This window comes from Chrysemys picta, chromosome 6 (genome assembly GCF_011386835.1).
Source record: "Chrysemys picta bellii isolate R12L10 chromosome 6, ASM1138683v2, whole genome shotgun sequence".
Taxonomy (NCBI): Eukaryota; Metazoa; Chordata; order Testudines; family Emydidae; genus Chrysemys; species Chrysemys picta.
Window position 1 is genome coordinate 36,503,940 of NC_088796.1, and position 24,972 is coordinate 36,528,911.

Genomic DNA, 24,972 nt, shown 5'->3' on the forward strand with positions numbered 1-24,972 from the left:
CTATGGCTCTGTTCTCAGCCCATGCCATCATACTTTTTTACTTTGTATTTGTGGGAATAAGAAAACAGATGCCCATATGACTTGACTGACTGCTATGCAATGCAGAGGATTATGCCTACCGTTTATGCTTGCTTATTATTGGGGGGCTTAGCCCTGTTGGACCAGCCGGGATGCTAATGCCTATTTGCAAGTTCCCTCAGATACTAGGCGGCGATCCCAGCAGCGTAGAGAGGCCTTATTGGAAAAAGCCTGGTGGTCCCCGGCTTGCGCCCGCCTACTTCTAAAGGCCCCTCCCCCAGCCTAGCGGGAGGGACCACTGGACCCAGGAACCAACTAATCGCTTGGGACAACTAATGAAAAAACAGGGAATGGAGTGACGGTCAAAGGTTCAAAATAAGGGTGCCAGATGGGGACACCGAGCAGAGAACCCCGGACAGCGCCCACTGCTCCTCAAAGGTGTCAAGGGAGTTAGTGGATGCTGCCCAGTGGAACTCTGCCTGGAGGCATGAGACCAGGAAGGAACAGAAATAGCAGGGTTACCATACGTCCGTTTTTTCCTGGACATGTCCGGCTTTTTGGTAATCAAACCCCCGTCCGGGGGGAACTGCCAAAAAGCCGAACATGTCCGGGAAAAATACCGGCCGGGCACTTCCCCTCCCGGGCTCCAGCTGCTCTGCTCCTCCCCTGACTCTTCGACTCTGTTTAAGAGCCGAGCTGCCTGAGCGCTCCGGCTTCGGGCAGCCCCCTTGCCTCTGGACCCCGAGCCGCCAGCCGGGCACTTCCCCTCCTGGGCTCCAGCTGCTCTGCTCCGGCGGCGCAGCGTCCGGAGGCAAGAGGGCTGCCCAAAGCCGGAGCGCTCGGGCAGCTCGGCTCTTAAACAGAGCCGAAGAGTCAGGGGAGGAGCACAGCAGCCGGAGCCTGGGAGGGGAAGTGCCTGGCTGGGGGCGCAGGGTCCGGAGGCATGGGGGCTGCCCGAAGCCCGAGCGCTACCGGCTTCACGGTTTGCCGGGCAGCCTCCAGACCCTGCGCCCCCGGCTGGGGGCTTCCCCTCCCGGGCTCCAGCTGCGCTGGGGAAGTGCCGGCCAGGGGCGCAGGGTCTGGATGCTGCCCGGCAAACCGTGAAGCCAGTAGCGCTCGGGCAGCCCTTTTCGCGTGGCTGTGAGGGAGGAGGGGGAGTTAGGGCAGGGACTTTGGGGAAGGGGTGGGGAATGGGTGGAGTTGGGGCGGGGGCGGGGTGAGGCTGGGGTGGGAAAGGGGCGGGGCCAGGGCCCGTGGAGTGTCCTCTTTTTTTATTTTTTAAATATGGTAACCCTAGAAATAGGCCCCACAGTCGCAGAGCACCCCCTCGTCCAACATCCTCCTCCTGGTATTGTAGATGGTAACTTTGGCTAGAGCCAGGAGGAGGTTGACGAAGAGGTCTCGCGACTTTGTGGAGCCACGGATAGGGTGTGCGAAAATGAACAGGTGTGGGGAAAAGTGCAGCCAGAACCTCAACAAGAGGTTCTGGAGGAGCCGGAACAGGGGCTGCAACTTGGCGCACTCGAGGTAGGCGTGCGCCAGGTTCTCCCTCACGCCACAGAAGGGGCAGGCCTCGGGAGTAGGGGTGAACCGCGCCAGGTACACGCCCGTGCTCATGGCTCCATGAATGAGCCGCCAACTGATGTCCCCGGCGGGCCGTGTGACCAAAGTGGAAAAGGCTGGCCCACAGGGGCTCCTCACCCTCCATAGGTGGTAAATAGTCCCGCCATTTGATGTCAGGGCAGGACGCAAGGGTGAGGAAATGCAGTGTGTGGAGCACGAGCATGTACAGCTGGTCTTTGGGCGTGGTTTGGAACTGGACTGGCTGCAGGGTGTGCAGCCGGCTCGGAGTACGGGAGTGGGGAAGCCGGGGGGGGGGGGGGGGGGGGCTCGCAGAACAGGGGCCTGATAAAAAGGTCCGGAGGGCCTGGGGTGAGGGGTGGACGGGGAGCGCCCTTTCGCAAGGCCCGCCACGCAGGAAGATGAGAGAAGGGGGCGACAAGGCAGCACCCACCTCCTGGAGTACACGCAGGGGGGTCAGAAGGGTGGAGAGCCCCATGCACCGGCCAAGCACACGGGGATCCACCCAGTCCCGCTGTCGTAGTCCAGGAGGTCTCTGACCCTGGTGGTTTCTTCCAGGACCAACCTCCGGCACACTGAGGGAGACTCCGCCACCTGCACATGTAGATCGGGGTTGTGTAGCAGGGGCTCCATGAGGAGGTCCGCGCCCTCGGTGGCCACAATAGACCTGGTTGCTGAAAAAAGCTTCCAGGTCCGGAGGAGGTCCCGGTAGAAGACCGGCATCTCAGAGAGGTCTTGTGGAAGACCTCTTGGATGAAGAAAAAAGAGCTGCCGGTCATATCGGAGCCCTCAGAGGCGGCGGAGGAAGGTGTGCGCCAACATGCTCCATGCCAGACTACCTGCACTGTAAAGGAGTCTCTGCAGGGCCTGGAGGCGGAAGACATGGACCTGGCTACGAAGACAGACCAGGCCCTGTCCTCCCTCCTCCAGGGGAAGACTCAGAACCCCTGCAGAGACCCAGTGCAGTCCTGGCCAGAAAAACTCCAGGGCTATCCTCTGGAGTCTGGCCAGGATCTCCAGGGCAAGGCTCAGGGTGTTGAGCCAGTGCCAGAGCATGGACAGGACGAGCTGGTTCAGCACCAGCGCCCTCCCTCACAGAGAGAGACACCGGAGCAGTCCTGTCCATCTCCGCAGCCGCCCACCCACCTTGACCTCCAAAGCCTGCCAGTTCTCTGGTGGAGAAGGATGCGTGGCGGAAAGGTAAATGCCGAGATAGAGCAGCAGACCCGCACTCCACCGGATGGCCTGGAGCGCGGGTGGGAGGGAGCTTGCCTGCCACTCATCCCCGACCACCAGGCCAGAGCTCTTGACCCAGTTGACCCGGGCGGAGGAGGCTGCCGAGTAAACGGCCTGGCAGGCCTCCACCTGCACCAGGTCACCCGGGTCCTGGACCACGAGGAGCATGTCGTCAGCGTACGCCAACAGGACCAGCCGCAGCTCAGGCTCCCGAAGCACCAACCCCGCCATCTTCCGATGGAGGAGACTGAGGAAGGGCTCAATCGCCAGAGCGTACAGCTGGCCCGAGAGGGGGCACCCCTGCCATACTCCCCGCCCGAAGCTGACCGGCTCGGTCAGGGTCCAGTTGAGCCTGACCAGACACTCCGCCTCAGCGTACAGCACCTGGAGAAAACCCACAAACTGGGGCCTCCTTCTGACCCAGAGGGGGATGGCATGCCAAACAGCACTCTTGATTAGTCAAGAGATGTAGTTACTGGTCTACAGCTGAGACTGCTGAGAACAGTACTGAATGGTCTAGTTCTTATTAGGTGGGACTGGGAATATTTAAAATATTTTAAAATCAGATTAGAGTCTCCTGATATTGCAGGAGCAGGATCATCTTTGTGGTTAAGGCACTGAATGGAAGTAGGGAGATCTAGGTTCTGTTCTGGTTTTGTCAAACACTTTCCATATGGCCTCAGGCAAGTCATGGAGGCTAAAATTTTCAGGTGTCCACTGATTTGGCTGTAATTTTGGCATGCTTAGGCACCCAGAGCCTGATTTTGGGAGGTGCGGAGTGAGTTGGACACCAAAAACTAGTGAATACTTTTGAAAGAACTATAAAATTGATTTTTAAAAAAAGCACCTAGTGCTCAAGCACTGTTATGCCATTAGTATTTATATATTTTTAAAAATTGAGACGCTCAGATGGAAGGTGCCATTTAAGTGCAAAGGAGAAAGTAGCAAATTTTCACTTCATCTTATAGAAAGGCAAACATATGAAGGCACCTTTTTTATTCATGTGCTTCTTACTCTGGTGGCTCTAAAAGTATCTGCTGAATATTAAGTTGTTCAGTGAAAGAACAAGTTTGTAAGCTTTTCCTGATGTTAATGGAACCTGTGACAGGGAAGAACTCACCACCACGGCACCTCCTGCTGGCCATCCTGGGAATTAGCTCTCATTTTGCCAGAGCACCCTTGTCTAGTTGTGTCTTGCCCGTCGTCACTCTCACCTCCACCTCTAGGACCCATCGTCTTCTGTACACAGGCCTTTGGCAGTGTCCCAGTCGGTCCTTCCCCCCTTCCGAGGGACCGACAGTTCTTAGTCCAATCGCTTGCCTCAGTGGCAATCTGCAGTCCATTCACCAGCCACTTCCCTCAGTGGCATGGGGAGGGACCATTTACTCTGGGTCCCGACCCAGGGATCCTATAGCTGGCAGCCACATACTGCGCCTCCTCCAACTCTGCCATCTCCTTCCCTGGGCCACTTTCTCACAGTCCTAGCACCTTCTCCGCCTTTGTACCAGGGTCTCACTCTGGGAACTGGCAGCCTGCAGCTTTCTCCTACTCTGTTGACCCTGACCAGAACTGCTCTGTCCATGGTACTCAAGCTTTCTAAGCAGCCAGTTGTCCTCTCTCATCCTTCAGGGAGCAACTGCCCCCTCCTCTGCTCAGCATCCCCTTCTTGTATGGGCCTGATTGGCTATTCCAATAAAGCTTCTCCTGACTGGCTGGCACTATAAGCCTTTTCCTCATTGGCTGCATCCCATGCAGCCTCCCCAAGATGGCTTTAACCCCTTACCTACCAGTGCAGGGCAGTCGCCCCATCACAGAACCCTATAGGAAATAACCTATTTTGTACATAGTTGTTGTGAATAACCAAGTGTCAACTTGTGATCATGAGAAGCTCTTTGTGTTTTTCTAAAAGTAAAATTTATCTGATGTCTGACATCCTTTGAATGGTTTAAGCTCATACTCTAGAAAAAGATGTACGCAAAGATGTACACGTCCCTGCGGCCCACCACTTCCTGCAGCTCCCATTGGCCAGGAACGGCGAACTGCGGCCACTGGGAGCTGTGAGGAGCCACGCTTGCAGATGGTAAATGTCAGCAAAATGTCTTGCAGCCCACAATCAGATTACCCTGATGGGCCGCATGCAGCCTGCGGCCACAGGTTGCCTACCACTGCAGTAGGCTGTTTGGCATGTTGAGTTTTTGAAAACAGACAAATTTGCTACAGCCACTATCTTCTTTGTCTTTTTTTCTTCCTATTGGTGTATTTGGCACTGAATAAACATCCTTGGAAATGGAAGTCCTTTGATTATCCACAGAACAGAGCCCCATGAGCAACACAAGCAGTAGCAGTGCCTTCACACTCCTCTGCTAATGTGTCTCAAACGTAACAGCAAGGGAAGCACTGTTAGGAACGATAAAATGTATTTCATGGGGTGTAGTCGTACTTTGAGAAATGGGATATTTTGTATTTGAGAGCTTTTTGGAAGCATAAATTCCCAGCAGTATGCAATTAAGCGGAGCGCTGTCTATCATTCTCTGTAATCTTCCCATGCTTCCCACAAATTTGCCAAGCTCAGAAGTAGGAAATTAGTCATTTACATCTTTTGCCTTCCACACTCATAGCTAGAATAAGGGTGCATACTCTTAATCTCCAGATATAAAAAGAGGGGTGTCATTCTAGTGTGGATATGTCCAGTTTCCCCAGTACTCTGTTTGATGTATAGTACCTATGCTCCAGGCCATGAGCGTCGGGTATAATAGGCCAGGGGAGGCTCTGCCTCCCCTGGTGCTGCTGCAGCCGCTGGACCTCTGGTTGCAGCGTTTGGCAGTGAAGTTTTTGCTTTATTTTGCCCCAAGCAGGTTCTGGGGAGGCTGAGGAGGCACATACCACCTCCTCAGCCATCCCGGAACCTGCAAGGGGCATATCAAAAAGCATCTTCTACATACGCTTTTCCCCTGGGTGGTGGGCAGGTTGGGTCCGGGGAGGGTAGGCACAGCTGCGGCCAGCCCCGGGCTTCTCCAGGCAGGGGGAGGCTTGGCTCAGGGCTTCGACCAGCTTCAGCCAGTCCAGCTGGGGCTCCTCTGGGGGGGGGGGAGAGGCAGGGGGCTTGTGGCTCTGGCTGTGGGGAGGGCATGGGCGAAAGGGGAGGAGCTGGGGGCTAGGCTCCCCAGAGTGGGGCTCCACCCGCTGCCCAGGCTTCTGATTCTCTAGTGGAATGTCACTCTTCCAGAACTTCTATGACTCAGACACTGTAAGGACCCATGGACTGAGAACTGGGTTTGATGGCAGCTCTGCTTCCTTCCAGGGGCCCAGGTATGATTGCCACCAAGAGGAATTGAGAGACTAAGCTCTTCAGAAAGTCCCATGCAAAGGGGCATGAGCAACAGCCCTCCGTGATTCCCTGATTGCCTGGCACACTGTATATAAACCAGGAAACCATTTCTGGGAGTTGTCTCAGCAATGCAGACCTCCGGTGTGCTTTTGCCTTACACCCTTCTTGCTGTTCCTTGCTGCAACTTGCCTTGATCCCTGACTCTCAACCTAGGCTTGACTCCTGATCCTGGTTTACTGTCTCTGGCTTAAAACCATTGCTGACCCCACTGAAAGACCCTGGCCTGGCTTGACCCCAGTTCTCACCTCATGCTCTCAATTTGGTAATGGACTCTGCAGTTTTCCCCTGGCCTCGGGTTGACCTCTGACCTTCCGCCCCAATACTGAGCAGCTCGACACATCTGTATACTTTTAAGTGGGGGTGAGGACGACAACTCTCAGGTGATAAAGTCAAGAAAGAAAATGCCTCTTCTGTGGATGTCGAATTAGTGACCATTGGGTTCAGATTTATTCCAGTTGGTATTCCCGTGATAAATGGAGCTAGATGTGATGCTTTTATTGGATTTTGTGTGGAACAGAGTACTCATGGTGAATTGACATCATACAGGCCATATCTTATGCTTTGTCAGATGGTGTTTTCAATGGTGATGGCTTGATGTTTTTGTAAACTACATACAGTTAAAAGCTGTAAATGAGCATAAAGCTATAATTAAATAGATAAACAACATTTGATTTTCCTTTTTTGCATTTGTTTACTAAGTAATCTAGTCGTTTAAGATAAGGTGGAGCCATGAAAGTGTAAAGGTTTTGTTTGTATTTATTAAAGAAATCAGAAAGATGAAAGATTATTGATGTGTGCTGTTAGTCATAATTATTGCTTTTCATCTTAACATCATTAAACATTCTCTAATTCAGTCTCATCATGACACACTTACAAACTGGTTTATAAGTATTAAAGCCAGTATTTTCAAACTTACATGCCTACAGTTAGGTGTTGACATTCACATTTAGTCAAGAACCTTGGTTACTGGGAGCTGTGGGTGCTCAGCTGCTCTGAAAATCAGGCAGTTAGGTACCTGTAAGCCAGTTACATTCCCACCGTGCTCCAGATCTACACATGCTATATAGGGTCCCTTTGCTGGAGGGTTTTTTTTGTGTGTGTGATAACTTAGGCTGAAATTCATGTTCTGCTTTCTCACAAAGCCTGGTTAGTAGGAGATCCTACAGGAAACCCTAGCCCCACTTGCATCTTTAATACCCTGGTGAAGTTGACAAGGCATACGTTTCAAAGTGAGTCAGTAGAATTTTCTCAGAAGCTTTGTGCAGGCCTCTGAATCCTGCTAACAGGGTGGGTCAACAGAGAGCCCTGCATCTTTAGGCCAGGTCATGGATCCAGCCATCCTACAGAAGTGTCTACATGTGGATTCAGGTGCCTAACTATAGGCACACGGGTTTGCGAGTTTTGATTAAGCTTCTTTAAATTTGCCATAAACAGTCAACATCAGGGTTTGCTGACTGTCCTTCCTGTCTGAAACCACAATGTATGTATACTGTAATTTGTATTGCCAAATCCAAGCATTCAAAAATCATATCAGGCCCCCAAAATAATGTGATTTGCTTAAAACTCATCAGATTCTAAATAATCAGGGCTTAAATTCTCATAGAGTATTTCCCTAAGCCTCCCCTTCCCCAATATGCTATGAAAACTCCAGGGGGTTTGAAAATATTTACCAGAGCTCCCCTCCAGACAGCTCCAGTTGAATTTAAGCCCTGTAAATAATAATAAATGTATAACAGTGTTTTTCTTTGCTTTCTGGTATTAGAGCCTTTAGGCCACACTCTGATCATGTTTTTCAAGAAGTGTGCCTTTTTATAAATGAAAGCTTGATTCTCATGTAATCACCTAACTCCAGGACTTGGAGCCTTAAAAAAAGACTCAAGACTTTTGATAAAATTGTTAGAGTTGACAACACTGTGGGCACTTTGTACATAGATAGCAGAGGAAGTACAGCTCAAGACTTCTGCTCCAAAAACTCCTCTTGAACTTGAGAGAAAAGAGAATCACCATGAGCTGTGTTAGGTTTTCTATATCCTCTCTTTGGGCCATCCAATACAGGGGGAGACAATTACAAACTTTTGAGTAGCTCTGATTCTGTCCAGTAGAGGGCACTGGTGCAAACACACATTCAGGCTGTTACATTATTAAAGCACGAGGAGGATTTTTCCTTTTTCCAGTCAGTCACTTCAGTGGGAAGTTAAGAACAGGAGTAAAGATAATTATGATGTCTTACATGACCCACGAGCAAACCTGTGAATATGTACATCACTTGTGTTCTAGAATGTGGGCAGAGAGTGTCACTGGGAGACTGATGCGAAACATCACAGTAGTGATTACTGAAAGTCTGTTCTGCAGCAATTAGCAATCCTGTCATATTCAAACCAGTATGTTAAAAACAACTTTTCAAACAAATATGTTTGGAAGTCAAGAAGCCTGACAGTGTCTCTTTCAAGGTCAGGACAGTAATATCTGAAACATCTTCTGATTCCTCTGTTGAAAAAATTACTATTTGCTGAATTTATTTTACAGAAAATTTCCAGAACACTACAGTGGCACTACTGTAAACTGTAGAGTACTGAACTGTTACTGTAAAATTCTATAATATTTTTATACAGGTGCTGCAAATAAACAATTTAGTTTAGACTTTCTGATGATAATACAATGGACTATGTAGCTGCTTCTGAATGTGTAAGTAAATCATTTACATTCTTAACTAAAGATTTAAGATTTTGAGTCTGTCTGAATGGTCATGTAAGCCAAAATTTTCAAACCTGGGTGCCTAAAAGATAGGTTCCTAAATCTATAATTAGGCTCATAAATAAAAGTGCCCTGATTTTCAGAGGTGCTGATTTTCTGTAGCTCCCATTTATTCAGTTGTCTAAATGTGGATTTATGAGCCTAATTTTAGGGACCCCTCTTTGAAAACATAGGCCCCCATCACCTGTAGTATTGTATTGTATGAACACTGTGCTGCATTAACATTGTGTCCAAAATTCTATTACTGCATATAGAAAAAGAGACTGAAAGGGAACAAAAGGAAGAGACACTTTGTCAAAAGTATTTACCAAGTGGGTGAGAGACATTGTGATAATGAAAGGGGTAGTGGCAAAATGTTTTGGGTAAGAATCTAGCTATTACAAGGGACCTTTCCACATCCAATGGGTTTCTTCGGATCTAAAATAGATTAAGATTATGGCACAAGATGACAAAAGCAAGGATTGCAAAATTAAGGAGTGAATATACCCCTGTGTTTCTATGCTGCATAGTTACACACCAAAAAAACACTTAAATTGCTTCCTTATCTTCCCTTCTCATATATAGAAACATATAGCACTTTTCTCCTGATTAATTTCTGTATTTTTATGGTAGTATGCTATCACATTCTTAACATTCTGTGAATATAGATTGGTTTTTTTTTTTGGTACTATATTCAGAAATTGACCTGGTCCTTTTGATGGGGTTTCTTTTTATTTATTTTTTTAGTTTTTTGGTTTGTTTTTTGTTGATACTGATCACAGTGATATAACATACCTGATGTACCATCTCCCTCATACTGTAAGTTTTTTGCCATTATCTTTTGTAGAGGGAATTATTACCATGGATACCAGCATCATAAGAAAGAGTTAGGGCCTCTGTGAACTTGTCCTTGAATTCATTGATATCTATTGCCGAGGAGTCCAATAAAATATAAATGCCTTTGATTTATAAAGTACAAAAGACCATAAAAAATCCTTTTTATTTTGATTTACAGATGGCATCTGCTCAAGATTCCAGATATGGCCAGAAAGACACGTCTGACCAGAACTTTGATTACATGTTCAAATTGCTCATCATTGGTAATAGCAGTGTCGGGAAAACCTCCTTTTTGTTCCGTTATGCTGACGATTCCTTTACATCTGCATTCGTAAGCACGGTCGGGATCGATTTCAAAGTCAAAACGGTTTTCAAAAATGAAAAGAGGATTAAACTACAGATTTGGGTAAGCTGAAAAACACATGTCCTCTGAATGTTCTGTGTGGTCGTGACACAATATACAGCTATTGTTCTACTTCAAGGTATGCTTTTTTCCATGCTCTCTGATCAGGGCCGGCACCAGCGCAGCAAGCGGCCAACGGAAAGGGGCGGCAATTCGGCGGCAGGTCCCTGGGTCCCTCTCGGAGGGAAGGACCCGCCACCGAATTGCCGCGAAAGTGCCGCCAGTCGCGGCTTTCCCCCACCCCCCCCACCCCCCCCCGCTTAGGGCGGCAAAAACACTGGACCTGGCCCTGTCTCTGATGTAGACTATTTCTAGTACTCTGTATTAATATGTATGGCACAGTGCTGAAAAGCACTCAGCCAGATTTATTAAGGGCTAACTCCCACTGTAATCTAAACCTAAATACCTTTACAAATCTGGCCCTAGAGCTCTTTTCTGCATTATCCAATTGTCTAATATATTAAAACGTGTGGTTATTTTTTTGCTCAAATGCAGCAGAATTGACATTCTGTAGTAGATCACCTGAGAAATACAACAGGAGACATTCATGGCATATTCACATGTGTACAAATGGACTACCTTGGATGTACAGTAAATACTGAGGACTGTCCTGAAATACCAGTAAAGATCTGTCGCCTTCCCACAAAACAAAGGAAATTCTGAATCCAGGAGCTACAATAGAGGGTCTATGGAAAGACTTTTCCTTCCACTTACATGGCTGGAAAAGAGCAAGCATGTGGGAAAACAGTGGGAGCTTGCAGAAACCCTTCTGTGTAGATGGGGCTGTGCAGTTCAGGAATGGGAGGAAGCATGTCAGAAACAGGGAAGTCTGATGCCAGGGGACAGGTGTTCTCTGTGGCAAGCTTCTCTCCGACCCCCAAGGATATTCCAGTGGATATTTATGTGGAAGTTGCTGATTCTCATAGTAACATTAAGTCCTGCTCCAACCCCTTTGCAGAGATTGGCATAGCCCAAACAGAGGAAACAATGTTAGCAAAGCTCCTAAGGAATCCATATTGCCAAGGCTGGGAGAAAAGGGCTGGACGTCCCATTAGCATTAATGCTTCCTTTCCATGTAGTTCCCAGTGATCTGAGGAGTTTAAAACCTTGCCCCAGGTCTCCTCCAGGAACCCTCCCTAGTAAGTCAAGCCCTACTGAGAAGAACATTGAGGCCTTGTCTATAAAAGAAAAATGCCTCATGTTAGAACACATTTACTAACATGATTTTAAACTTGATTTCACCTTTAGGATGGACAAGGACAAGTCATGTTTAAAATCATTTTAGATGATCATCGCTAACCCTGCAGTGCCCCAGGATTAACTATGACCTGACCAGCTAACACATTTTTGACATCATTGTAGATAAAGTGTATTAATAGGTTTTCTAACATGATGAATATCCCTGGGTAGATATGATATATAAAGCCACCCATTGTTCTGTGGTCCCCCTGAGACAGGACCGCATCATCTTTGTCTCTTAATTTCCTTGGTTTTATCAATTTAGGTCATATCCTTAACATGATTATAACATACAATGCTGACATTAGTTAATTGCTTGCAGTGCATGCTCTTTCACAGTAATGACATGGCAAGCTCACAGCAGCACCCTTGGAAACTATGGTGATTACATGGTAATTCATGTTGACACCACTTCATTATCAGCAGATAATGGAGCAATAAAATTGCATTTCTATTATAGTCTTTATACAGTTCTCCTTCATTTTTTTTTAAATCACAAAGTGGCCTCTACAATAGATTTAATTGGTCATGTCTCTCCTAGCAAAAGCAGCAACATTCGTTTACAACATTATAGTAATGTGTATAGTTTGACACCAACATATTTCTCATCATACTTCTTCAGTGTAGACTATGAATATATACTTGGTTTAAAGGAGTTTATTAATCTAAATGAGCTACAAAGTGACATACAGAAGCTGGCTTTTGGAAATGCACTCTAGCCACCTATAATAATCCTCCTGTTCTATCGAAACAGGCACCTCCATTGTTGTGGTGGTTTGCATTACAGTATCCGCTGAAGGCCACTGTACTGAGATAGGGGCCACCATTGTGCTAAGCACTCAGTGAATACACCCTATGAGACAGCCCCTGCTCCAAAAGCTTGTAATCTAAATGGACAAGCCACACAAAGAGTGGGAGAGGAAACAGAGGGGAAATGACATGTCCAAGGTCACATAGTGGCAGAGCCATAGAACTTAGATCTTCTGATGCCTACTCTAGGGCTCTCTTCACTAGACTTTGCTGCCTCTCATCATTTGGTTGTATGAAACTTTTACTGCTGTATCTTACTGCACATTGAACCAATATAGTGTCTGCTATTTTAGATTTAGTGTTTTGCAGTATATCATTTGTGTTGCCCTTAGGTATGCTAGAGTAAAACTGTATGGCTGTTGAACCCCTGAAGCCCTCATATATGATATCTCCCAGGAAACTATTCCAGGGAACAAGATTTTAAACAAATGGATTATTTTTACCTCCTCTCATAAACTGTATTGACAGCCATACTATTCTTGGTATGCAGTATCTAGATATGTAGCTTCATACTGTATTGTACTTTGTTACTTTTATTTGACTACAGAATGTCTTTTTGAAATGAATGGTATTCCTGCATCGTTCAGTTTCAAACGGCATTTTAGTAACGTTGTGTTGACTACATGAAGCACAGAGTTGGGTGAATCAGAGCAAAAATTATCAGATGTTATTTCTAGGGAGATATATGCATTGGCCTGCAATGCTCCCTTGAACATCAGTGGCAAAACACTGTGACTTTAACATATATGAAATCAAAGTGTGCTGGCAAATCTCACTTATTTTGACTAACCAAACCAAATTGGAAACTAAAAGCAATTTTTAAGTATCAGTTCTGAACAATGAGATGGAGACTAAAATGCTTTGCAATGAGTAGCATATGGAGTCCCACTATGCTGTTCTTGCGGGGAACTAAAATGTTATACAGGTCATTAGAGCCACCAAAGTCCCTTCTTGGAGTCCCCTTCAACTACCTGAAAGGGGGTCCCAAAGAGGATGGCTCTAGACTGTTCTCAGTGGTAGCAGATGACAGAACAAGGAGTAATGGTCTCTATTTGCACTGGGGGAGATTTAGGTTGGACATTAGGAAAAACTTTTTCACTGGGAGGGTGGTGAAGCACTGGAATGGGTTACCTAGGGAGATGGTGGAATCTTCTTCCTTAGAGGTTTTTAAGGTCAGGCTTGACAAAGCCCTGGCTGGGATGATTTAGTTGGGGATTGGTCCTGCTTTGAGCAGGGGGTTGCACTAGATGACCTCCTGAGGTCCCTTCCAACCCTAATATTCTATTATGTCATTTGTCCCATATTGTCTCATTTACTATGCTTTAACCATTCATTTTGACATGTTTAGGCCTTAGTTCCTTAAGCTACTTACACATGTGCCTAACTTTAAGCATGTTAGAAGACCCATTGCAGTCAATTGAACTAGAACATTGACTTGATGTCAGTGGGACTATTCACATGTGTGACTACTTTGCTGAACAGTGGCCTTATCAGAGCCTAATTGTCTTTCCTATATTCCATCAATGTTTTCTGGTGCCAGGGCCGGCTCCAGGCACCAGCTTCTCAAGCAGGTGCTTGGGGCGGCCGCTCCGGAGAGGGGCAGCGGGTCCAGGTATTTGGCGGCAATTTGGCGGACGGTCCCTCACTCCGCCTGGGAGTGAAGAACCTCCCACCGAATTGCCGCCGCAGATCGCGATCGCGGCTTTATTTTGGTTTTGGCTGCTTGGGGCAGCCAAAACCCTGGAGCCGGCCCTGTCTGGTGCCAGTAGGTTTGTATGCCTCTCTTTTACCCAACCTCTCAGTGCTCAGAATCCTTTTTAATGAACCTAGTCCTCAATGTTCTAAATGAAATAGACTGTACATTTCCAGCTATAAAAAAAAAACAACACAGAAAACACCAACTTACATTAAACTAGAGTTAAAATGTCAAGTGCATATCAGTAACTCGGTGGTAAAATCCATATAATAATGCTGTAGTCAATAAACAAAACAAATAAACAAATTAACAAAAAAACTATTAATAATTGAGAAACTCATTTGAAGCTTCTGGGACAAATTTATTTCTTATGCTAAGACATGGCAAAAAAGCAGAAGAAATTTTTTTAAGGGTATGATTGACACTTAGAAAAAAAGCCCTTTCTTATCAAAGCATGAATAACACTTAGGAAAAAAATAAGTCCCCTTTCTTACAAACATCTGATGCAAGCCACCTCACATTTGGTAAAAACAAATTGTCCTCTGGCTAGATTCTGCCCTGTGTATGGCTGGTCTGTGCTGGGAGCAAGGCAGCAGGTTTACGGTGCTTACAATTCCTGCTCAGCCACAAATCCCTAAAGGAGCCAATGTAACCCCATCAGTGGGCAGTGCTGGTTGATGAAGAACATGAACATGATGGCCAGAGGATATATTCATCCAGTGCCTCACCTGGGCAGCTGTAGCATGTGCTGCTACTATGAGACCCTTGTCATAACTTAAAGCAGCCCTCTGTTTGGTGGAATCATTGTGGGAGGGCAGCAGTGTCATCACAACTTGCCTTTGCTGTGGGTGAATCTCCTCTGGGGCCCAACTGCCCCTGCTACTGCAGTGAATCTAAATCAGTGGGACTACTAGCTTGAATAAGGCTTGTAGGATTGGGCCTTTTGGACATACTGTCATGCTATTCCTAGGCATTGTCCTGATCTCCTCCATCTAAGTGCAAGTCACATAAGGGTCTTTCATTTTGGCATACTGTATTTCTCAGTGATATTTGTGTTCATGAATCATTATTTTTCCAAGCTGTTTTTGTAGAGCGTGTTTGAGATGTTTGGGATTTTCAACAACAGATGCTAAGAATTCACACAGGGAAGGAAAGCCCATTAGCTTGCACATTGCATGCTAATAAGATATCCCTAAACAGATAAATATTATGCTTTTATGTTACACAGATAACTGTCATTATAATCTCGAGGGAATATTTCATCCAAATGTAGCATGGGGGACTTCAGTAACTTCCAAAAATCGTCTCTATCATTTAATTAAAATAGACATCCTCATTTTCCTTTATCTTCCACTGGCCTGTTCCAGACTCTGCCCCTTACCCCTCTTCTTTTATTTTATTTCTACTACAGTAGCACCTGGAACACTAATCAAACTCAGGGTCCCACTGTGCTAGGGCCTGTACAGACAAATAACAGAGAAGTTAGTCCTTCCCTGAGGGTACTCACCATTGACATGTCAGAGAGGAGGCAATAGGTGGGAAAGAGAGACAGTTGGATGGGGGGTTGTAGAGAAGATGAGGTAACAAATGAACAGTTTATCAGTAAAATAGAAGCTTCAGCTCGCCATTCAACACCACATGGTACCAATTAACAGGCATCCTGGCAGAAGTAGGTGTAAGTATGCATTTAAAAGAGGATATGGTGGGGGATGGGAGGTTTTACCTATGCATGGGGGCGGCAAGAGAGAAAGAACAGAGAGGTTTGAGGGAGAAGAGGACAAGCAGGTGATCAGAGCTGATACCGTTAGTTAAGCAAATGTGGGAGTATGCATATGCTAAATTTTCCTTTTGACAAGTAATCTGTGCAAATCTGGCTCTGTGCAAATCACACTGAAGAAGGGATTATGGGTGTGTCCCTGTAATCCTGGTAGAGACAAAACAGAAGTCTGTACCGTTTGCCTGTGCAAGAAATGCCAGATTGGGCCCTGTTTTGGGGGTAAAGTATACACAAATCCACTATCCACAGGCGACATGTTTCCAAGAACACAAGGCTAGTGTTTTATGTGTGTAAATCCAGGGCCTGATCCTGCCAGGTGATGAGCGATCCTTGGTGAGATGCAGAACACTCTCAGCTTGTGAGGAGTTTAGTGGGAAGAGAGTGTACTTGGCACCTGGCAGGAGAACCGTAGCATCTTTCAAAGTCTGCACCTACACAGGATACACAAATTATCTGTCTGCATTTAAGAATGATTCTGGCTATTCCAATATTTGTGTTGCTTTAAAATCTCTTTATTAGAATAAAATACCTATGTCCTTAACATTCCGTACATCTTTGCTAAGGCTAGCACTAGAAGAAATGGTTTCAGCATTAGAATAGTTATAGCTTTTGTTGCTGAAACTGCCTTTGGTAGTGTAATGTTAATACTGTTTACATTTTCCTGACATTTCTTCTCTCTCACTATCAACTTTTCCTGAGATTGAGAGACACATTGACTCTCTTTATGTGCAAAATGGCAAGACATGTAAAGCTACTTGGTTGTCTAAAGTCTATTGGAAGACAAGCTTCAGAATGTTAATATTTCTGCTTTATGTAGTTATAAAGAGCATGGTTATTTTTGTTTCTTTCTTTTCAGAACTTTCCATTCCTCCTGCTTTACCTTCAGAATATTCTTATGTGGGTAGATACATACTGAAACTTCTGATTGTCTTCCAGCTGGACCATCCGTTACTCCAGCTGAAGTTGTGGTGTTAGGCAGTTGTGTGGCTTCAGGGATTGGTAGTAGGTACAGACCCTCTCAGCTTTAGGGTGCTGGTTTAAATCAGCTCAGGCTAGTAGTAATCAATAGTTGTATCCACCTGATGGCTAGTTTGGTGGTCTCAATCCAGTCAACGTGTGTCCACACTGCAAACACCAGCTTCCACAACTGGTACTGAAGCCCTAATCTTGCAAACACTTATGCACATGCTTAACTTTAATTGTGTAAGCAGGCCACTGATTTTGTTAGTATTAGCCACGTGCTTAAAGTTAAGCATATGCATAAGCGTTTGCAGGATTGTGGCCAAAGACACTTTGGAGAGTGTGAGGAAGCTTCTGCTGCTACTATTCTGTAGATAAACATCAAGCCAGCAGCTTTCACAAGTACTAAGTCCCACTTCTTATCCATATTCATTAGTGTTTTAATGGATTTTGAGATTTTTGTGTGGAAAAAATTTTCCTTATCTGCTGCATAGTCCTAGATGCATCACGTGTGTTCCAGCTCTCCTGTGATCACATCATGCTGTGTATCATAGCTGTATTTCTTATACTCCATGATAGAGCCCTTCATCAACCAAGGGACAAGTCTGTATTCAGAGGCAAGGACTAATGTGAAATAGAAGGCAGTGCTTAGCATAACTAAACATCTCATTAAGGAGCAGAGACATATGGCATCTTAAACTTGCTGTTTAAGTGAAAGTGTCCATGTGGGTTCTTCAATAGAAACTTTACTAATTTAAGGCATAACCTGGTCATAAATGTAGGTATAGATGCCGATTCTGTGGGTGCTCTGGGGCTCGAGCACCCACGGCGGAAAAAAATAGTGGGTACTTAGCACCCACCGGCAGCCTCAATGTCTGATCAGTTCCTCCCTCTCCCACTCAGTGCTTCCTGTCCACCAGCGGGCCTTGCCGAACAGCTCCTCCCCCTCTCTCTCAGTGCCTCCGGCCCACCATGATCAGCTGTTCAGTGGCAAACAAGAGGCGCTGGGTGGGAGCAGGTGGAGCAAGGGTGAGATGTGCTTGGGGGAGGGGGCGTGAAGGGGTGGGGCAGGAGCAGGAAGAGATGGGTGGGGTGGGGCCTGGGGCAGAGTGGGGGTTGAGCACCCCCCAGGAAAGTGGAAAGTCGGTGCTTCTGAATGTAGAGCTAAAAGGGTCCTTGCTGCAGTATGACTCAGCCAGATTTCCTCACTGGATTTCTGGGAATCAGGGATAGCTCTGCCAGACTTTTAGGGGATGTCTACACTGTAATTAAAAACCTGCAGCTGGCCAGTGCCAATTGGCTTAGGCTCAGGGGCTGTTTAATTGCAGTGTAGCTGTGCGGGCTTGGGCTGGAGCCTGGGCTCTAGGACCCTGCGAGGTGGGAGGGTCCCAGGGTTCTAAAATGTTAAAATGTATTACTGGCATGCAAAACTTTAAATTAGAGTGAATAAATGAAGACTCAGCTCACCACTTCTGAAAGGTTGCCGACCCCTGTTCTACAGCACAATTAAACAGAGCCTTGGCCTGAGCACCACAAGCCCAATGCAGCAGGGACAGGTCAGCTCCAGGTGTCTAATTGCAGTGTAGACATATCCTAAGAGAGTCTAGCTGTGTATGACTCCTGTTCAACCTGCCCCAGCTTTGCCATGACCCCACCCTCGATCTACACCCCTTTGGGGAAGTCAATGGAAGAACCATCATGTACCACAAACTCTGCCCCAGCAACTTTCTAGCTTGACCCTATTCATGTACACAAGAATCGGGAGAACACTGCACGAGCTCTTTGAAAAAATGTGGCAGCAAGAAAGTGTATCCAGAGCTTAATATGAATAGAAATATTGTAATTAGTTTGTAATATTTCAGCAAGGTAATTGAAGTATATTTAAGATACCTGTACTGCTGCAATGAATGGATCATCTGCAAAGGGAAGGAAAACCCATAGCTATCTGCTAGTAAGATTTGTGGTGCGTACTAGAACAGAGCATTTCTCTCTCAGAGAACTATTTGAAGGATCATTTCCTCTGGGTATTGTTTGGCATAGAGGCTTCTTCGGTTCTCAGTTTAAAAATTAAGGTCCAGAACTTTGCGTGGGGTGAATATTCACAGAGCACGAGTCAGGGTGGTGTGCAAGGGTTGTTTAGAGCTGTCCTTCGCTTTCTGGTGCAGCTGTGTGAAACCATCCTCCCTGTTCTGTGTCAGAGCATTTTGACGTCAGCTTTAAACGAAACTGGGTTGAAAGGGGCATAAGTGAACATAACCACAAGCCAGGATTAGTTTGGCATAAGAGCACCCCCTTTTATCTAACCATGCCCCCTTTTCTCTAGTATTCTAACAGGCCAATGTGCATGGTCTATGAGCCCCTATAAGAGCTCTGTGCCACTTCAGGATAATCCTTACACTAGCTGATCCTCCACGGGCCAGGCATTTAGCTTTTATGAACCCAAGTACAATGAAGGACTGTTGCAAAGCAGCCATACTCTAGATTTAGCTCTGTATCTAGACCAGTACATCTCCTGATTGATTAGTGGTTACGTAAGAAATATCAGTGAAAATATAAGGTTTGTGAGCACTGCACCTGTTCCTAATAAAGAATTGTTTATTGCCTGTTTCTGCTGCAAGAGAAGGATAATTTGCATTGGCTTGACTGCTCTGAATAATATTGTGCCATTTTACCAATCCAGCAATAAAGGCAAGTAAATAGAAAGGCAGGGATGACTTGCTTTTTAACCCAATACAATAGTTATTATATTTTCTGCTTGTTAGCACCTTTTTGATTTTTTTCTCCATAGTTTCTGGCTAGACTGAACTTGTTATAATTTTATTTGTTTCTCAGGGCATGTCTACACTATAAACTTAAGTTGATCTATGTTATGTTTCCTGTTAGGGCCATGCATTAGGAGCTCATTAAATCCTGAATGAAGTAAAGGCTTCAAACAGCCAACAGCAGAAGCAAAGAAGTGTGTCATAGTCCTGCTACTGTTGAATATGGGGTGGGCAGCCTGTCACCACCTCGGAGATATTTCTGAAGGATGAGAGGTAGATTGGGTCAACTTGTTAGCCTCATGAAGAGAGAGGCTGGGGGCAGGATCCACCCACTCACTTCCTAACCATGCAGCAAGTGGGATACAGGTTAGGTGGGATATAGGTCAGTCAGTTGTCATCAGGTAAGGGAAGATCGTGAGACCTCTGTTATGCGTGGGGAAGGAAAGTCTCAGCCAGACTTTTATTTGAAAATTAAATAAGCAGGAATATGTAGCAGTGCAGAGATTCTAATAAAGATGAGAGAAAAAGGCTACACTGCTGTATTTTATTGGTTAGCAATACACTGAGCATGAATTAATACAGTACAACTCACCCTCTGCCATGACTTATTGCTGAAATCTTCATATGGTTGTTAAATTGAGTTGCTTTTGTTTAATAGGCATAGGAGAGTATAGGGACAATATTGGTTCCATGACCTAATTGTGAATTTAGATTTTTTTTTTATGGTAGAGAAGTATCTCTCATGCTGGGAGAATTGAGAGGAGGAAAATAATAAAGAGAGAGATCCAGATAGGTCTGTTGCAGTCAGTGCTAATGTGCAGCAGCTGAGGGCAATCTCTCCCATAGCCCATTGCTTGTCTTAGGTGCCCTTGAATTCGTCGTTTGGAGGTTTACTTTTTTTGTGTGCCATGGGAAGAAATTGTAGAAGGTTTAGAAAGTGCTTTGGTATTGGGCTGAGGTAATGGCAAAGCATGATGCCCCAGAGTATGGTCAAACCAAGTGCTGACCTAGTGTGGAAATGCAGAAAAAAGACACTGTTGGAAACAAATTTGGTACTTGATTTCTGTAAACACTATCTTTTAATTGACTTTCAAATAGTACCTGAACTATCTTTTCACCAGTCAAATAGGATATGTCATTGCCTTCTGGGAAAAGCTCCATTCCCCCTTTTTGGAGCTGTGCATTCTGTTCAATGTGTACAGTAGGACCGAGGAAATGAGATCACTGTAACTTTCAAAGTCAGGTCCATAGGCACCAGTGAATGAGCCATAATCCTTAGAAAACAGCAGGATCACAGGAAATAAGAACGTTTTGACTGCATGGCTCCTCACAACAGCGTCTTTTTGAGAGCTATCTCCGGGTGATGGCACAAACAGGCATGAAGGAGCTTGAAGGTGAGGTGTGTCTGGAATAGAACTTTTCTACTGTCATGCATACTGAGGGAAATGGTGTCTCAGAGAAAGGTATCAGACCCATTCCGGGACAAGCATAAGGTGCCTGTCTTGGTGCTGTCTCTAGTTCTCAAAGAATTTCAACATGACTTAGCTGGTATATGCATATCTCGCAGCTCCAGACTGAATGTTTTCCTGCTCTTGCTTGTAATAAGCTGTGAAGTATCCTTATGGTCTCCTATCCCTCTAAAACAACAGGCTTGTAAATCATAGGCTCATTCATTACAGTATTTGGTGTAAATATCACTGATCTCTCTACAGGGCCCTGTTCTCTCACCACAACATATGAAGTTGATAGGACTTACTTATATCCTGACTAGACGTGGACTCAATCTGATGGCTGCTCTCATCAGTAATGTCCATTTTCCACAAAACCTGCCTTGTTTTTTCTATCTTTCTGAATATAGTGTTCTGAAATGGCATGGCAGCAGTCAAGAGACTAGAGCCCTCAGGGTTTGATTCTCCATATGCCTACCACCTGGTGTAGCCATTTACAAATCAAAATGGATGTGTTTTGCACATGCTTTCCTTAAATGCTAAATAATAACTTAACACAGCAACCTCGTTTAATATCAGAGACTAATGAATAATTAAAAATGAGGAATGACGTTTCTGGCTGTGATCATTCTGCCAACTTCATGATAAATAAGTGGATGGCAGAAGATCTTGGAGGACAACTGTTTGGGTTGGTTTTGGATAAGGAAATGTGTATATTTTGGACATACTGAGAAGATGCTGGAGAAACTGTTGGAGATGGCTAAGGATGATATTTAGAAGTATCTGAGCCCAACTGCTCTCTTTTCTCTCTAGTGACTATGATTTTGTAAGGTTATCTAATACATTTCTGGCCCTTACCTCAATCAATGAAGTACTGTTCCTTTGCAAAGTGGAGGCTGCAGCACAAAGTGGACCACCATCGGTGTAGTTACAAACTCAAGGCAAAGGCACAGGAGCATGATACGGCAGTTAAAGCACAGCAGAAGGAAGCAGTATATTTTTCTAAGCCTTGTTTCTCCTGCAGAACAGGTCGTGTGGGGGGGAGTGGCACTATATGTGAAAGAAATTGTATAATCAAGTGAAGTAAAAATCTTAAGCAAATCCGCATGTTCCATAGAATCTCTATGGATAGAAATTTCATGGCTCTAATAAGAATATAACATTAGGGATCTATTATCAACCACCTGACCAGGACAGTGATAGTGATGATGAAATGCTAAGGGAAATTAGAGAGGCTATCAAAATTAAGAACTCAGTAATAGTGGGGGATTTCAATTATCCCCATATTGACTGGGAACATTTCACTTCAGGACGAAATGCAGAGATAAAATTTCTCGATACTTTAAATGACTGCTTCATGGAGCAGCTGGTACGGGAACCCACAAGGGGAGAGGCAACTCTAGATTTAGTCCTGAGTGGAGCGCAGGAGCTGGTCCAAGAGGTAACTATAACAGGACCGCTTGGAAATAGTGACCATAAGACAATAGCATTCAACATCCCTGTGGTGGGAAGAACATCTCAACAGCCCAACACTGTGGCATTTAATTTCAAAAGGGGGAACTATGCAAAAATGAGGGGGTTAGTTAAACAGAAGTTAAAAGGTACAGTGACTAAAGCGAAATCCCTGCAAGCTGCATGGGCGCTTTTTAAAGACACCGTAATAGAGGCCCAACTTCAATGTATACCCCAAATTAAGAAACACAATAAAAGCACTAAAAAAGAGCCACCATGGCTTAACAACCATGTAAAAGAAGCAGTGAGAGATAAAAAGACTTCCTTTAAAAAGTGGAAGTCAAATCCTAGTGAGGCAAATAGAAAGGAGCATAAACACAGCCAAATTAAGTGCAAGAATATAATAAGAAAAGCCAAAGAGGAGTTTGAAGAACGGCTAGCCAAAAACTCCAAAGGTAATAGCAAAATGTTTTTAAATACATCAGAAGCAGGAAGCCTGCTAAACAACTAGTGGGGCCCCTTGATGATCGAGATACAAAAGGAGCGCTTAAAGACGATAAAGTCATTGCGGAGAAGCTAAATGGATTCTTTGCTTCAGTCTTCACGGCTGAGGATGTTAGGGAGAGTCCCAAACCTGAGCTGGCTTTTTTAGATGACCAATCTGAGGAACTGTCACGGATTGAAGTGTCACGAGAGGAGGTTTTGGAATTAATTGATAAACTTAAAATTAACAAGTCACCGGCACCAGATGGCATTCACCCAAGAGTTCTGAAAGAACTCAAATGTGAAGTTGCGTAATTGTTAACTAAGGTTTGTAACCTGTCCTTTAAAACAGCTTCTATACCCAATAACAGGAAATTAGCTAATGTAACACCAATATTTAAAAAGGGCTCTAGAAGTGATCCCGGCAATTATAGACCGGTAAGTCTAACGTCTGTACCAGGCAAATTAGTCGAAACAATAGTTAAGAATAAAATTGTCTGACACATAGAAAAACATAAACTGTTGAGCAATAGTCAACATGGTTTCTGTAAAGGGAAATCGTGTCTTACTAATCTATTAGAGTTCTTTGAAGGGGTCAACAAACATGTGGACAAGGGAGATCCAATGGACATAGTGTACTTAGATTTCCAGAAAGCCTTTGACAAGGTCCCTCACCAAAGGCTCTTATGTAAATTAAGCTTCCATGGGATAAAAGGGAAGGTCCTTTCATGGATTGACAACTGGTTAAAAGAGAGAGAACAAAGGGTAGGAATTAATGGTAAATTCTCAGAATGGAGAGGGGTAACTAGTGGTGTTCCCCAAGGGTCAGTCCTCGGACTAATCCTATTCAACTTATTCATAAATGATCTGGAGAAAGGGGTAAACAGTGAGGTGGCAAAGTTTGCAGATGATACTAAACTGCTCAAGATAGTTAAGACCAAAGCAGACTGTGAAGAACTTCAAAAAGATCTCACAAAACTAAGTGATTGGGCAACAAAATGGCAAATGAAATTTAACGTGGATAAATGTAAAGTAATGCACATTGGAAAAAATAACCCCAACTATCGGCTGAGCAAGTGCAGAATGGTGGTGGAGTGTGCTTTTGGATGTCTGAAGGGGAGATGGAGAAGCTTACTGACTCGCTCTGATCTCAGTGAAACCAATATCCCCATTGTTATTGCAGCTTGCTGTGTGCTCCACAATCTCTGTGAGAGCAAGGGGGAGACGTTTATGGCAGGGTAGGAGGTTGAGGCAAATCGCCTGGCTGCTGATTACGCCCAGCCAGACAGCCGGGTGATTAGAAGAGCCCAGCGGGATGCGCTGTGCATCCGGGAAGCTTTGAAAGCTAGGTTTCAGAGTGAGCAGGGTAACCTGTGACTATTAAGTTTGTTTAAACAGAAGCTGAACCTGCCCCCGTTTCTTTACCCAGTTAATGTTGACTATCCTCTCCAGTTACCGACCCCCTTCCCCCCCCTTCCAACACACCTTTAAAAATAAAATAAATGAAACTTTGTTCATTAACACCGTTTTCTTTATTAAGGATTTTGTGGTAAAGTGTTGAAACTGGGACGCAGACTGTGGTGGGGAGCGGGTGTAGTGCGGGTGTAGTGATGGAAAGGATGCTTCTAAACTCGAAGAATGACAGGCTCCTGCTCCTAGAGTGGTCCGCAGTGGTGGACTGGTTGTTTCAACAGAGCCTCCCCCCCCTCCTTTTCGGGACTCTGTGTGTGGGGGCTATGTGACTTTGTGGCGGGGGAGGATGGTTACAGATCCCCTGCAGCGTGGCTCTGTCATCCAGGCTAAGGACCGCTGCATAAGATCTATAACCGCCCTCCCCCGCCACAAACTCACATAGCCTCCCGACACAGAACATGAAAACCACCTCCCAGAATGACCAGGGTGCCTAGTGACTGCAATGTGTGTGACACCTTCTGCTGAACCTGCCCCCGTGTCTGTACCCTGGTAAAGGTGACTGTCCTCTCCAATTACCAACCCCCTTCCCCCTCTTCAAACACACCTTCCTCTAAAAGAACATGACGGAAACAGTAATTAACAGAAACATATTTTTTATTAGCAACTACACAGATAGGGGATGAAACTGGGACGGGGGCTTGGGTGAGGTGCTTTTGGAGTGAAGGAAAGGACTTCT

General features: G+C 45.3%; 1 protein-coding gene across 3 annotated transcripts in view; it reads left to right on the top strand.

Annotated features, from left to right (window-relative positions):
* Positions 1–24,972, top strand: part of RAB3C (RAB3C, member RAS oncogene family) — a 207,796-nt gene that overhangs the window by 9,474 nt on the left and 173,350 nt on the right. For all 3 annotated transcript variants that reach the window (XM_005306604.5, XM_005306603.5, XM_065599004.1), the window contains exon 2: positions 9,972–10,199. In XM_005306604.5, the coding sequence (XP_005306661.1) occupies positions 9,972–10,199 (228 nt within the window). The remainder of the gene's footprint in view (positions 1–9,971; positions 10,200–24,972) is intronic.